The 15,541-nt window shown below is 40.6% G+C and overlaps 2 protein-coding genes across 2 annotated transcripts; one reads left to right on the top strand and one right to left on the bottom strand.

Moving 5' to 3' along the window:
- Positions 1-59: 59 nt before the first annotated feature.
- On the bottom strand, positions 60-7,083 carry msh4 (mutS homolog 4). Its single transcript, XM_080871063.1, has 20 exons — positions 6,713-7,083; positions 6,364-6,501; positions 6,106-6,269; positions 5,913-6,023; positions 5,664-5,779; positions 5,414-5,587; positions 5,151-5,323; positions 4,996-5,063; positions 4,833-4,907; positions 4,625-4,689; positions 4,357-4,526; positions 4,123-4,259; positions 3,867-3,970; positions 2,473-2,597; positions 1,677-1,877; positions 1,459-1,577; positions 1,234-1,362; positions 856-1,030; positions 685-773; positions 60-399 (listed from the first exon to the last, which is right to left on the bottom strand). The coding sequence occupies exons 1-20, from the start codon at positions 6,903-6,905 to the stop codon at positions 208-210; spliced, it is 2,718 nt and encodes a 905-aa protein (XP_080727189.1). The 5' UTR covers positions 6,906-7,083; the 3' UTR covers positions 60-207.
- Positions 7,084-7,768: 685 nt separating this feature from the next.
- vcpkmt (valosin containing protein lysine (K) methyltransferase) lies at positions 7,769-9,001 on the top strand. Its single transcript, XM_080871067.1, has 5 exons — positions 7,769-8,049; positions 8,202-8,315; positions 8,424-8,496; positions 8,608-8,727; positions 8,815-9,001. The coding sequence occupies exons 1-5, from the start codon at positions 7,793-7,795 to the stop codon at positions 8,917-8,919; spliced, it is 669 nt and encodes a 222-aa protein (XP_080727193.1). The 5' UTR covers positions 7,769-7,792; the 3' UTR covers positions 8,920-9,001.
- The last annotated feature ends 6,540 nt before the right edge of the window (positions 9,002-15,541 follow it).

Below are 15,541 nucleotides of genomic sequence, written 5' to 3'. Positions count from 1 at the left end.
CATTCTGTTATGTTTTACTTTGCATTAAAAATCACAATCACAACAAATTTACACAGAAACTATTTATTATGACATAGTTTATAAAAACATTTGTATATCTGTTTATGTCAGATAAGGTCATCTTTAAACTCAGGGTGTCATGTCGAGATCACAGACAAAAAAGAAAGTGTATAAAAGCTCCTCCATGCTGAAAGGCTTAGAGTCAAGTCACTGCTCCTCTGCAGCCACTGCTTGTCCTGCAGTCTGAAGCTCTGCCTCATACTGCTTCTTTAGCCCTTTCAGATACATCCGCAGGCTATCGGGGTCTAGTCTTGAGTTTCTAGCAGTCTGAAGCAGGCGTGTGGAGAGGTGGTACACAGCTCGCTGCCTCTGAGTTTCTGGATCAGTGTGATGTCTAGCCTGAAAGAATAAAACATGTTAGGTCTTCTCTTTTTATCCAGCAATTCTCTGAATTCTCTGGTTATTATCAATGAAATACATATTTAGCCATGATACAGCATTTGTCTCTCAGTGTCTAACGCTGGCTTTCTGTTGATTATAATTTGTAATACTGTGGCACATAAATGGGACCTTCCATATAAGCACAGGTAAAAATGAACTGTTAATTTTAAAGGCACAGAGAAGACGTTGATGACCCAAAGATGTTAGGACAAAAAGTCAATAACTGAACTTTCTAAACCATACCAAAAACTGCTGGCTAACTTTTGAAGCAATTGTCTTTGCCTCTTGAATTACGCTTGAAGGAAGGGCTGTCATTTCTGCTGCTCTCAGTCCTAGGAAAACAAAAACAAGCTCTGTGACTGATTCCATGAAAATTGCCAACAGGGCTGTTGTTGGATTTCACTGACTCTGTACCATAGTGTCTTTCTTCAGAAGACCCTCGATTCAGCAAATATGTGTATACCACGCTCTCTGCACCAGTGTCACCACTGCGTGTATGCTGAATCTGCATGTGCTGGTTTTCCACGTTCGGGTACAGAGACTCCAGCTGGCACAGCTCAAGGAAGTGTGTAGCAAACAGAGTGAACGCCTGCAAGAAAGAGGACACACCTTGAAAATTAGGAGAATGCCCAATCTCTTTGTTGGTTCTACCGTTCCACTGTTGATCTAACAGGTGTAACAATAAGTTATAATAAATTAAGTAGCTAATATGGTGCATAAGAACCGGAACCATCTGGTTTTCAGTTTAGAGAAAGGAGTGGTGATGCAGGGCTGTATTAGGGCATACTCTACCTTCAGGCCAAGGAGGAACTCGCAGACTGAGTGACAAATACCAATCCCTTCCTCAGCACTGGTACCACGCCCCAACTCGTCTATAATAATCAGGGACTTGTCACTTGCATTGTGGATTATGTAAGAGATCTTTTGGACAGACACACTCAGTTAATTACATATTAATGATCTTTTTGATTGATGTTTTTTGTTTTGTTTGCTCAAATATAACTTAGGAATGTGTACCTCCTTCATTTCTAACATGAAGGTGGAAGAGTTGGTTTCAAAGTCATCATCTACACCAATTCTGGTGAAAATCTGATCAGCAACACGAAAACAAGCATACTCAGCAGGGATGAACGAGCCTGAAATAAAAACACACAGTGTTGAATTAATGCACAGAAATGACCAGGCCTACATTTAAAATTCACATGGGGAAGGTGGGTTTATAACTTCCTGCTGACCTATCTGAGCCATGATCTGACATAGCGCCACCTGTTTGAGGTAAGTGGATTTGCCACTCATGTTGGGTCCTGTTATGATGACAAAGTTGCTGCCCTCAGAGATGTAGCTATTGTTCGATACGGGCTGCTGTCTGCCAATTCGCTCCAGAATTGGGTGACGGCCCTGTTTGATGGCCAATGTGTCTGTAAACTCTGGACGCACTGGCGGGCAGAACAGAAAAACACAAAACAATAACTCTGTTTACATACTGAGCCTTACATTCATTTCTAATGTTTCGTGAAAAAAAACACACACACACGTGCCATCTATAAAATTATATTTATATACACCATTTATTACTCGTTCACTTAAAGGTGTCATAACATAGTAACACACCGATTTCTGCTAGAGGTAAGGCAGTTAGCTCCTCTGCTGGGTAGATTTGCCTCGGTATGTACAGCACATCAGTGCGCAGTTATGTAAGACGGGTAATCTGAGTACAAGCTGGCTGGGATAGAAAGGGGGCAGGCAGTCAGCACGTGTCTATAACGAGACACTTTCAGACAGCTGAGGGCCAGCACTCACCACCCACATGGCTGATTGGGTTGGTGCTGCCCACGACAGACACAGAAAAGAACTAGGGCCAGCAGAGCTGCCAGCTCAATAGAGGCGCTTCTGGCTGTCATGTGTGATGATGGCTGGGTGCTGCCTTGTGCAGCACACAGCACACCTTTAGACAACAGTTCAGGCTTTGTCATGGTTAATATGACAGTCTGACTGACTTGAGAGCTGGAATCAACAGTGATTCATGCTTACCGTAGTCTGAGATGGTGCATGCATTTGCCAGGGACAGCAACATGTCCAACATGGATAGAGCATCAGAGAGCTTATAAAGGCAGTGAATGTGCTCATGGATAGTTCTCAGCAGCTGGCATATCACCCTGTATGGAGACAGGTTACATGATTCAGGGAAATAAAAACTGAACTGAACAGAAACTATGGCTAATAAACAGTGCCCCCTAGTGGACAGAGAGTATAATAACGTTTAATAGATATGTCCTTAAAAGCATAATTAAAAACAGAACTTGGCCACAGAGAAAAATCTACATTCCCCAGTTTATTGCATGAGTTGAATAATTGGTTTTAAAGGAGTTAAGTAACCCCTTAAATAACATCAACTGGTAAAGATCAGTAAATCAGATCAAAGTTCTGCAATTACAATACTGTGCAAAAGTCTTGACTCAACCCTTATTTCTTCATATTTTGCTTCCAAAGAGCCAAAACTTTCTGTAATTTTTCTTTTATTTGTCTTGAGTAATAGCTCTCCAGGCTTTCTGAAGGTCTTTCAAAGTTTTTCTTTGGACACTGGCTGATTTTTCACAAATTTTGTACTTGACCATTTTCCCACGAATATTGTTTTGCTTGTTAAGCGACTTATGGCTGATCTATGAATCATTTAAGCATTAAAAAGGATCTAACGCTTAGCAAAGAACCCATTTTAAATTGTATATTTAGAAACTTTGTTACTGACAGCCTATCACAAAAGACATATTTTATTCCAATGTCTTTAGGTGAATCTATAAAATTGCCAAAAATAATAAAGTTTTACAACGTAAAATACTTTTGCAGCAACAAGGTGATTCTCAAAAGGCTAAAACTTGGCACATCTCAGCATGGTGTGCAGTGTGTCTTTGATAATGAACTTGATATGAAATTTGATAATGAACAAGTGAAAACAAACCAAATGGCCTAAAAGACTATCTACAGCAGATGAACAGTATCTGAAAGTTGAGTCATTAAGAAATTGGGAAAAATTCAGCAAAGACCCCACACAGGACCTCAGAGATGCACCTGGACCTTTAGTTGATCCCTCTACTGTTCAATGACGCCTCATCAGAAATGATTTCAGTAGCTGTTAAGGAGCCATGAAAGAAAACAGGGAGGAAAAGAACGAGGTATGCTTGAATATCACAGGATTGCACTGAAAATTGGTGGCGACAGCTCTTATGGAGAGTTTAACCCAAATTTAAAAGTTTTGGCTCTAACTTTTAGTTTTCTAGCAAAACAAAGAAATGAGGGGCAACTCAAGACTTTTGCACAACACTGTACAAAACTGTAAAACTGCTAAGAACAGTCATGCCACAAAGCTATATTCCTTTACCTCAATTTTCTGTTCATGTTTGTAAGTCACGAGATAATGATCAACTCACACATAAGATATGTGAAAGATTTCCCTCAGGGCCTCCTCACACCGGCTGTTCTTCTTCATCAGGTCTGCAGTGGTGAAGCCACAGTTGTTCTTGTGCTTAGTTACCTGAGGTGAAAAGATGTTGAAATGCAGGTTTGTCCCTCTTCATTCATTGTCAACCTTATTGTCCCACCGGCGGCAATTTAGCTTCCTTTATTAACAACTAATGCTGAGTTCGATTTTTTGCTAAAAGTCTGGCTTCCTTCAGTGGACCTTACTTTGATGAACTCTGAGGGGAGTTTCCCTTCTGGTAAGGTTAGTCCTTCAAGCTTCAGCTGGATGAAAAAACCTCGAGCTGTGCTGAAGCTAGTACGCATTGGCAAGCCGTATTTTTCCCCCAGCTGGTTCACAAGCTCTGTGCAGCACAATGACATGAAGCATGGCTAAAGGTAAGAACAGATTACCTAAACATCGCAAGACAAAGTTATCTGGTAAACACTAAACATTAACACCTGCAATGTCGTCCACTATCTCAGTGTAAGCTTTCCGGGCAATGTCAAGAAACTTGTTGATGTTCGGGCGCACAGCGTAACACTTCTGGGTGCGCATTTTAAAGCTATCTTTGATGTAAGTTGTGTCATAATTGATCACAGTCTTGATCTGCTCCAGTATCATGTCAAACCTGAGGCAGACATAAATGTACACAGTGGAATGAGTCTGTAGACAGGAGATTGTAACTAGCAAATTCAGTTCATCGTACATAAGCACAAAATTTACAACCTGTTATCCTCAAGTGTTGTACTATATGCCTTGAGCAGAGCTGTGTTCCCGTTCTTCAGCAACATCTGTTTAAATGGTATAACACTTTAACAAAGACTCAGTATTTGCATTATAACTAAGTCACAATTAGCTTTTAATGAATTAATTGTTTTCTTATTCTGTCCATGGCTACTGGGCGATTTTGTTTGAGGATGTTAGCGGCACAGACCCTTAACCTCGGCACCAGGTCCAGTGTGTATTTCAGCTGAATGATATGTGCAATCTTTGCTTCAGCGACTTGAAACTGTCGAAGAAAAAAGTAACAGTAGTGACAAATGCACAGAAGTAAACAAACAGAATATTGTCACAAGCACTGAAAGTACTGCACGCACTGTTTCCTTCTTTGGGATTTGGACGAGAACTGAGAGCAGCTGATCAATGTCAACGAAATGACTTATGGCTAAAAGGGCCAGAAGAACAAACAGTCAATGCAGATATGCTCCAATTTTCAGTATGCAACCTCAAACTTTTTGTGCCTGCTTCCAACCATTCTTTAAGCCAAAGAAAAGCTCCTCATCTTCCAGCAGCTCTTGTATGGTGTCCAGGCGAGTGTTGATTGTTTCCACATCAACTAGAGGCTCCAAAATGTTGGAGCGCAACCTTCTGGCACCACCAGGTGTTTTTGTGTGGTTGAGTACCCCGAAAAGAGTATGGTCACTCCTAGAACGAAAAAAGAAAAGGCACAGTCAGACTGCATGACAGAGGAGCTACATAAAAAGATGTTGTTCTTATCATCGCTTTCCATCTCACCTGTAGTTTCTATTATTAACCACCAATTCCAAGTTAGAGGCAGATGCTGAGTCAATCATGGCTGTCTGCTCACTCCCTTTAAAGCTCACTTTAAGGGACTTGGCAACGTAGACAGAGTTCTGGAGGAACTCTAAGTACTTCAGCAAAGCAGCTGCAGCTGCTAGGCAATAGTACCTAAAAAAAAAGTTATTACATTGGGTAATGACAAAATTATTAGGCTACAGTATCTCTCTATCTATCTATAGCATACTTAGCTTGAACTTCCATAACAACAGTGCTGAATTCTGGGGCACACAGCTGCTGAATGTACTCCAGCCCTTTCTTCTCATTAAAATACTTCCTTTGCACTGGAGTGAAAGTTACACCCTAAAGAAAAAACACCCAATAAAATTTAGTTTGCACCACAGCAACTCAGTGAATACTTAAGCACAAGTTGGCTACTCTCTACTTTAAGTGGAAATTTGTTTAAAAGAATTGTGTGTTATTGTTGCATTTGTACCGGAAAATTCTCAGTGATGAGATTGAACAGCTTTGTTCCTTTCCCCTTCTCACTGGCTGTGTCTGGCATCAGTATTTCCACTGGGACCAAGATGTGAATCTTGGTTGTGACCTTCAGATGAATAACACATGACTGAAATATCAATTCCATGTGTCTTTAAGTGCTAAATGACAGTAGGACATGGGTTTTTTACCTTGGCATATGTTCCTGTATCTGCAAACTGAGAGAGAACAAGCTCTGGGCATTTCAAATCGAGACTAGCCATGCCAATCTCTCCTCTGGCTAAGCCGCGTCCTTCAACTACTACCACAACCACAGAAGCACCAGCGTTTGTGGATCCAGATGAGCAACTTGTTCCTGCATAAAAAGTTCTTTGTTAATAGTAATATCTTATTTTAAAATATGCTTAATTAATACCAGAGTAATCAATAACTCTGTGCAGGATATGTACCAGTAGGTGCCCCAGCAGACCCTGGGGTCCTTCTATGTCTCGACGTTCCTCCACGGCTGTGGAAAGATGAGCTCTCTGAACAAGATGAAAGGAGCAATGAAGCTGGCTTGCCTATTCTACAGCTGCTCGGTAATTGACCTATAGCAATAGGAAACATAAGAAAAGAGGTGTAGTACAGTTTTATTACTGCTGTGTCATGCCCAGAGCCAAATTTTGCCGGGTGCCCCAACTGCTCTCAATTAAAAAAAAATTGATCATTTCATAACAGAAATGTCAATGTTAGCAAGTTTTTTGTTATATAATCTCACTCTCCCCCCCAAAATAAAACTTGCTAATGTTAGCACATCACCTGAGGCCGTTCCAGATGATGGGCCGTGGCGGGAGCTCGTACTGCCCTCATTTAAACTTTGCTTTGATGAAGCTGCTGTGACACAAGAGGAGGTTTCGTTCAGTCCACTTTTGTCCTTAGGTACAGTACCCCACGACTGTTCACATGCTGAGGCGTAACCATCAGTTACCTCCTCTGTGCTGCTGGCAAACATTTTAAACCTATGCAGAGGCAGGACAACTAACAAACACAGACTCAGATGTACATCGGTAATATTCAGTTACTACACTTCGACAAACAGTATGAAGTTGCTTCTCAGCTGCTAGTTCTCTCAGCTAGCAAGCATAATTACCGCCGCCACACCAATTGCAGTGGCGCGCGAACACGTCACGGCTTCCGGCACGTCAAGTTAATTGTAGTAATATTAATGTATCTATTTTTTAATATTATTTTCTTTTTTCGGTCATTAATAACAGTTATTGTGAATTACAAAAAAATAACTACAAATAAATAAACAAATAAATGTTCAAAAAAATTCACTTCAAGTCGGGAAGACACAAAACAATTTTTATTATTATTATTTTTATTGTTGTTGTTATTATTATGAGGTCAAAAGAAAATAAGAAAAAAAGAAGAAATCCCTATAAGCCTTCACTCTCTAACAGAAACCATGGTTCTTGGTACGCTTCAAATAATTTTAAATAATTTTAAAATGTGCTACGGTGGAAGGACCCGCTAATCATCGCTCACGTTCATGTCTTTAATTTAATTTAACTTAACTGTATTTTATTTTTAAATTTTTTTGCAACTTCTGTTTAAATTCTGTTTGATTTTTTGCTATTAAAATGTCATTTTAATTGTATTATTTTTTTTAATAAATATTAAGATAAGTATTTCTTGTCGTATCTTGTGATGCCATAGAGTTTTCATTGTTTATGATTGTATTTTTAAAATAATAAAATAGAAATATTAGAAATACATAACTTTTTAAAGCATCAAGCACAACTCTGTGCACCAGTCCTAATGTTGGGCGAGGTAAGTCTTTTATTTAGAAAAATATATCAGACCGGAAGTTCTATTTCTGTTTCTGTTTTGGCCAACATGGCGGCTAAGGCGGACGAGAATGAATATTTTGTCAGAGAAATAGACAGAAACGACGGTTGTGCCCTAAAAGTTAAGCAGTGCTTCTTGGGAGATGTTGGCTGCGTTGTGTGGGATGCAGCTATTGTTCTCGCAAAGTATTTAGAGACAAAGCAGTTTTACGATCCGTCTTCAGGTGTGAACGTTTGGTCTGGTAGGACTGTGCTAGAGTTGGGAGCTGGTACGGGAGTAGTTGGTCTTATGGTAGCAACGCTAGGGTGAGTTGTTTTTTATATGTGATCTTAGTGTTGTGTTTAAATATCAAAATATTTAAACGTCATTCCTTGCACTACTACTATGTTTTAGTAATCATATGGGAAAAGTCAGTATTGGTGATTTATTAATATTTTTTAAAACAAAATTCCTGCAGAGCACAGGTAATAGTAACAGACCTAGAAGATTTACAGACCCTGTTGAAGATGAACATCCAAGAAAACCAGGCGCTTATTAGCAGTGGATCCATAACTGCCAAGGTACTGAAATGGTTTGTACTTACATTTCCTATTTGTCTTATGCTCCTAATATAAATTTCACAGTAATACTTCAGCGGGACATTCAGCATATGCTTAATATTTTATTTTCAATATTACAGGGGTGAAGATGTGTCTGAATTCTTGCCTCACCCAGATTATGTCCTTATGGCAGATTGCATCTATTATGAGCAGGTACTTTCCTGTAGTTTTCAATCCATTATGATCCCCTACAAGATTGCAACATTACAATCATTCTGAAAAAGTGTTGTATGTCTCATTGTGAGTCATCTTATTTCCATACAGTCAATTGTTCCACTGGTGGAGAGCTTGAAGCTGCTTTGTGGACCAGAGACCTGCATTGTTTGCTGCTATGAGCAGCGCACTGAGGGTGTCAACCCAGAAGTGGAAAGGCAGTTTTTTGAGGTTAAATTATGTTTTTTTTCCCCCCCACAAACTAAGTGGAGATATTTGTCATAGCTATCGTCTGACCTGCTCTCATTTCTTTTTAAGTTGCTGCAACAGAACTTCTGCTGTGAGGAGATTCCTTCAGAGAAACAAGACCCAGAATTTAGCAGTCCAGACATCCACATTCTGCACATTCGAAGAAAAGCCTGATTATCGGACTCCGATTGTGACATTGAAACTTGCAACAGTGTACTGAGCTTGTTTAAGATATTAAATTTTTTAACTTTTTAAAGGGGAGCATGCTGTTAAATTACTGTGTGTGTTATTTGACTGGAGCACACATGATTAAATCAACACACAGACACTATTTTTTCCTGCTCTTTAAAACAGTAGAGTTCCCTTTCAGTCCATGTAGTTCTGTTGCTGTGAAGCTAGATGGCAGACATGTGAAGGACAGCTCGGAGAAACAAGTGCATTGTTTGAGCAAGAGGCATCATCCCCCTGGGTCTTTGCAGTTCGTCTTGTTTATACAAAATACAGTTAAGCAGATGTGAAAGTGAAGCCTTTACGCCCTAGGCATCTGCAAAAAGCTGCAAACATGAAACCTATTGGACTTCTGCTCTTGAGCACAGACATATTTTCCCATTGTATGTCATTAAACTTGGAATATTTAGCAAGTGATAATTAAATAATTGGATAATATGTACAATTACATGTTTACATAAAAATATAGATAACCTCATGCAGAAATAAGCACCTGATGACAGTGATAAGTGGTGTTTAGAGTGGTTTTCTTTGTGATTTTCATCTTGTGAATTATGTAAATTCAGACACTTGTAAGAAGTAGTTGCTTAAAATCTGAAACTTAGGAAAGGATTTAATTGTGTGCACTGATTAATTAAAGAGCCAGGCTGCTCGCTCAACAATTAAATATTAAGATGTGAAGACAGTTTTGTTAACTTTTCATATGAAGTGAGGTTAGGGTAACAAATCTAATGTATAACTAAAAATTTCAATCTATATCTTTATGTGGGGTCCCCAATCTTTAAAAATGGAGGACAACAGAGATCTGCAATGCCAGCTTTTGCCGTCCATGTGAGGGGAATTCCACTCAAAGCCCCAGATTAGGTGGAAGATTATGGTTCCTTTTCAAGCATAAAACCATGAAGTACGCCCCATACTCCCACAGGCATGCAGGGGCCCCCTCACAGCCTTTCATGCTGCTGTCTGTTTACACAGTAGAGCTGTAGGGTAATGAGCACGTTGTCCTCAAACACTCAGGCCAAGTAAAATGTTAATACTGAAGTTGACAGGATGAGATCCCCCTAAATACTCAAATTGATTTATGAAAGAAATAGTACGATAGATCCAAGTTTGATTACACATTACACATTTGATTACAATGGTCCAACATGATCACTGGATGAATGCAACACTTACCTATTTTAATAGGCAGAAAAGCCCACTGTATATAAATTTCCCTGAATTTAAGAGTTGGCGTTATTAGTAGAGCAGAGCAGTGGCTAATAATACTACATGTGCAGGTGCTTTAGCTTTGTGTATAGAGTCAACATGAAATCAAGCAATCTGAAAACATGAAGAAAATTGTATGTGTATACCTTTCTGTTCCAGCTAACAAACCAGTTAACCAGCATTTGATCAAGAGAGGCAGAGGTGTGGTGGGATCGAATCAGATTACAGATGTTGGTCGATGAGAATGCCTATGAAGAAAGGAGCAAGTGAGTTTAATTGCTTTTTAATTTTTATTTACAGTTACTATAAATAACTACAGCGGATCATGTAAGATAATCATTCCCTGTGGCCCTCCTGTGCCACTCTCACTTGCACATTGTGCAGCTGGACCGTTACAGTCAGAATTAACTTGCGGTTAAGGTCTGCTTTGGTTTGGCTGGGACACGTTTGCCTAATTAATTTGACTCACAGCTGGGAATAAGTCCATGCCCCCCAGTGTGGTGGGGACAGGACCCAGAGGGGTTACTGAGGAGATTAGAGGGGTAAAGGGGAGCTCCATTATTCTGTGTCAACACTTTCTCCCCCACCCCATCCATAGGTCTTCCACTTAAGTAACTCAAAATATATTTCCCCATCCCTGGTGTTTTCCTTAAATGTTAACCAAAAATAATTAAAACGGTGTAGTTGTGCTGTTCCTGTAGATGACTAATTAGGCTCACACAACAGGGGAATAGGAAGGCCCACTGTAAATGAGGACAGCCCACAGTGAAGCAGCAGCAGTGTCTCAGTAATCTGTTATCATATATATCAGACACACATGCACATGACTGTGAATTCTGGTAACCATCAAGACAGAATGGGGGCATTTTCTGCCAACAGATGGTGCTATAAGTAGGAATAACTCTTAATGGTGTGGAAAACCTGTATTTGGAACACAAGTCCATAGTATCTAATGCATACTGGGATTTTTTTTTTTTTTTTTTTTAAGTTTAATTATTGTCTTGGGCTAGTGAACACCTGCAATGGATTCCATAATCAGCATTCTTGTAAAACAATTTAACATGAGGCAGCAGTGCAGCACTCCCCCCAATACCAGATGGGTGGAGGAGAGTCTGACTCCAGCAGTCCGTGTGGTGTGCTCAACTCTGCTGCATCACAGCCAAGTGACACAGAGGATCCTTTGTGTCACCATCATCACGCTGCCTGGAGCCAAGAGACACTGCTCCAGAAAGGAAGACTCATTTTCTCACAAACTTTAAGGGAGTGGCTCAAGAATAGACACCAAACTGGGCTAATTAAAAATAGAAGAAGGCCTGCATGAAAGAGTGACTCCTCTGATTCCGCAAAGGTGTATCCACAGACATAGACACACACCCCCCCCCCCTCTCCATTTTACATAGCAATCTGAGCCCGACTGAACTTTACGGTGCACCAAGAGGGAGCAGGCCAGACCTCGCTTACCAAGCACTGTATTTGTTTTCTTTCAGCTATCTCTTTATCCTCATCTGGAAAGATGGGACACAACAATGCTAATAATCTGCAGCACTCATTGTTCATTGGATCTGAGAGCAAGAGGTGGTACCGTGCCAGGGAAGCAAAGCCCAATGGGACAACTAGCTTATAGAAACACAATGCTCCCCCCCCCCCCCAAACACACCCCTGCAGGGGAACAGGGGGAGGGCGGGGGTGCTGTTAAGACAGCTGTGCTGCAGTTGAGAGGGGAGCACTGTGAGAATACTGCACACACTTTACTCTCCTTTCATCCCTGTTAGTGCACTAATGTCAGCGCTATGCCTGTAATGACATTTGTTAATCAAAGGTCATTTGATTGTCTTTGTAGGCAATATTAGGTTTTAAAATAATATGCATAATATGCACGCACATGTATATATACATATGTGCAGTGTATGTGGCACAGTCATGGTCATTTACTGATGTCAGCAAAAAATGTAGTAGTAGTTTATTGATCCCTTGGTTGAAATACCAAAGGTCCTGTGACTTCACTTCCTGTGACTGCTGTCTCTACGGCATACTAGAGCAGTGATGAATTTGTCATTTTAAAGATGTGTGGTGGTCCAGGACAGAAGGAAGAATTTTAGAGCAGGGAAACAGTGTAGCTGTGTGCTTTTGTGTAAAGTTTCCCTGAGTCATTACCTCATAACAGTCTGAATCCGGACTGCGTGTGTGAGTGAGTGTGTGTCGCATCGCCTGGCTCGCCACAGATCTGAGACTTCCTTCCAAACCCAAACTGTTGTTTAATCCAGATGCACTGTCACGCGAAACACTGACTCTGCTGTAATTACAGCGATCTTGTCACATACACAGATGTAGTCAGTCATGGAGTGTGACAGTGTGGCGGCGAGCTCCTGAGAAAAGTCTCTGAGTTCACTTTGCATGGATCTTCATCATCCTGTCAGCGAGTGTGTGAAGGCTGTGGGTGACTCCATGCGGTTGGTGGATACTGCTCCTGGGTGAATGACTTCTGTCTATAGTAGTACACAGTGCAGTGTTATAATCACTGCTTAGTGGCTCATCCTTTAACACTGTGGAGGTCAGTGTTCTGTGTACTGTATGAATAGGCCTTAGGCCAATGCATTAAATAAGCAAGTAATCTAAAAAAACAATCAAACTGATTTCATTTTACTTCAGAAACAGACTTAAATTTCTGTTCCTTGCAAGCAAGACGCTCGAGAGGCCTCAAACTGCAGCACCATTTATGCCTGCCCCCCCTCCTCCCAGTCTGTAGCACTTCTGACACCTGAAAGCAACGATGGTTAACACTCTTTACTCTATTTGTGGTGCTGTTCAAAAAGCACAGTACATTGTTCCACAGTTCAACTGGTGCACACATAAACATTTTATCACTTTTCAAGAGTACTCTCTGGACACATTTATGTGTAACGGAAAATAAATAGCAGCTCTGAGGTTTAAAAAAAAACAAAAACAAAAACTGAACAGATTGGATGTCAGCCAGCGAAACGGTTTTCTTTGTGACCTAAATTAGTTAATGCCTGTATGAGCACTTTGTCTGTGCAATAACAAACAAATTGGATGTGTCAGGTGGACTTCCAACACTTAACAGTTATTTTCTGGTTCTCTGAATTTGCAGTTTCACCACAGTAAGCAACCCTCACTTCAGATATGAATGGAATGCGTTTTGGACTTATGCCCAGAGTGCACCTTGGATATCACAGCCTCATATTTTCAACCTCATGTAACTGGCCTGCACTGCACAGCATTACTCACTATCAAAACCACAACATGCTTGTAGGAAACCTCATTTATGAGCAAAACCTACTCCAAAACACCTGCAATCAAAACAAATTCCAGCCCCAGCTACGGTACCGAAAGAGAAATGCAGCATTTACAATGGCATTCTACAGTGTTAACCTCAACAGGAAACCTAAAACGACTTTCAGCCACTTCCGGACCCGTTTTAAACTGAGCTCTGTGCAGTTCATTATTAACAACGCACTCAAAGAAGGGGCACGGGATTTAACCAGAGGACAGAGAGCAAGTGATAGAGGGTAGTTTCATAACCAAAGAGGCTGTTTTATTGTCCCTGAGAATAAGCCACTGAACTAAGCTCTGCAAACCATGGCTTAAAGTAGGTGTTCCCTCCTACCATTTGGCAGATAAATAATAATGGTGTTTAGTGTTGTGCATGCATCTCAAATCCTTGAGTGATTAGCTAGAAGGGTGTGGCTGTCGTCCTGCAGGCCAACATTAAAGTGGCGATGACTATATTCAGGGCCTGCAGTCAGAAAAATGAGCATTGTGAAGGTAGCACCTACCTTCACAAATGTTATCTGCAGCTGGAGTTTAGAGGAAGCGAAGACAAGTGAGGAAGACAAACCACACCCCTGAAAACCACAAGCACAATTCAATTCTAAGCATGGGAGGAGTACAGCTACAATACTACCCACAACAGATTCTCCTGAGTAGTTTAAAAACTTTTGAAGTTGACTAATGAAGGACAAGCCGTTATTCAGTTTAAAAAATAAAAGGTATTCCAATATTGCAGAACTTGACTTGCAAAGATTAGGTTATCTTTCGATTTCTCCCCACTCTTCCTCTTTCCATAAAGAGTAGAGGAACTCATTGGAAACGTGCAGCAGCCAGCCACCAGTGTGATACCAAAAACACCAGGCCACACTGGCAGAGGTCCCATCAGGCCGTTGTCCTGGGAACCACACCAACAAACACGCGTTTTGGCCGGCTAAGACAAATCTGTCATACACATTCTTGCACAGATCAGTGGAAGTTTAAGCCCTACTTATTCTGCAAATTATGACACTGGTGACTCATGAGAAACAAGTGCTGATTATCCTCATTTGCTGGTGTGGTCCTGACAGAACCTGTTTCTTTGCTGCTGTAAAAACAGTCAAATTTGCTACATTTTTTTTTTTTTTTTGCAAAACCTGACAACCCTAATGCTTCATAAAAAAGAAGAACAAGCTTCATTATTCATGATTTCTGTGACCTAACACCCATTTCTAAGCTATCCTCACAGGAAATGTAAGGAATTTTTGCTGAGCGCAGAAGGAGTTGACAGAAGGGCCGGGAGGTCTCATCTTTACAGAGAAGAGGTCATAAAACCTGCTTACACTCTCTGTCCTTGCCCCGGGGCCCAAGTGTTGCCAATAAAGCTGTAAGGATCATATGGTTGTAATGAAGTGGTGGGAACCAAAGTGGCCATTACAGCCCAATTAAGCTGCCATCAGTGTCTAATGGAGGCCCTAGACCTAGCTCTTACTGAAAGCAACTATTTACATGTACCCTTCGAATACTTTGAGTGTTTGTAGCTGATCATAAATCACTGCTGCTTTACGTATGTGGGTTGCGTGAAACATCAGTAGAAGCAGAGTCATATTGATGTCACCTGACCTGTCTGACGGAAACCTCCGTTGTGCTAAAGCAAACATCCTGAGGCCCCTGCAGCAACGCACTAAACACCAAATTTTCCACAAAACAAATGCTGCCACGATAAAAAAAAGAAAGAAAAAAGATAATACATATGAAACAGAATGCATCACCTTGCAGTAAATGCAAACATGCACTTTATGACTAGCTTTCATAGTGTCAGTTTCAATGGAAAAGACACAAGGTCATTAAGCATGCTGAGCCAAAAAACTCTAGGACATCTGTAGAATAATGCTAGCTAACCTTTTGTTGCTCTAAACACAGCAGCTAGATGATTGGTGAACACCAGCAGTGCTGTCTTTGGCAAAAAAAAAAAAACATTTCAATGGAAACATTTGTTTTCCATGTCCTAACTGACAAATTAAAATATTTACAAGACATACTTTGCAAAAATATATTCTATGAGGAATACTAACCCCTAAACATTTCAGTGACA

Source organism: Rhamphochromis sp. 'chilingali' (genome assembly GCF_963969265.1).
Source record: "Rhamphochromis sp. 'chilingali' genome assembly, chromosome: 21".
Lineage (NCBI taxonomy): Eukaryota > Metazoa > Chordata > Actinopteri > Cichliformes > Cichlidae > Rhamphochromis > Rhamphochromis sp. 'chilingali'.
The sequence above is the reverse complement of the archived record's forward strand: the minus strand, read 5'-3'. Positions and strand labels throughout refer to the sequence as shown.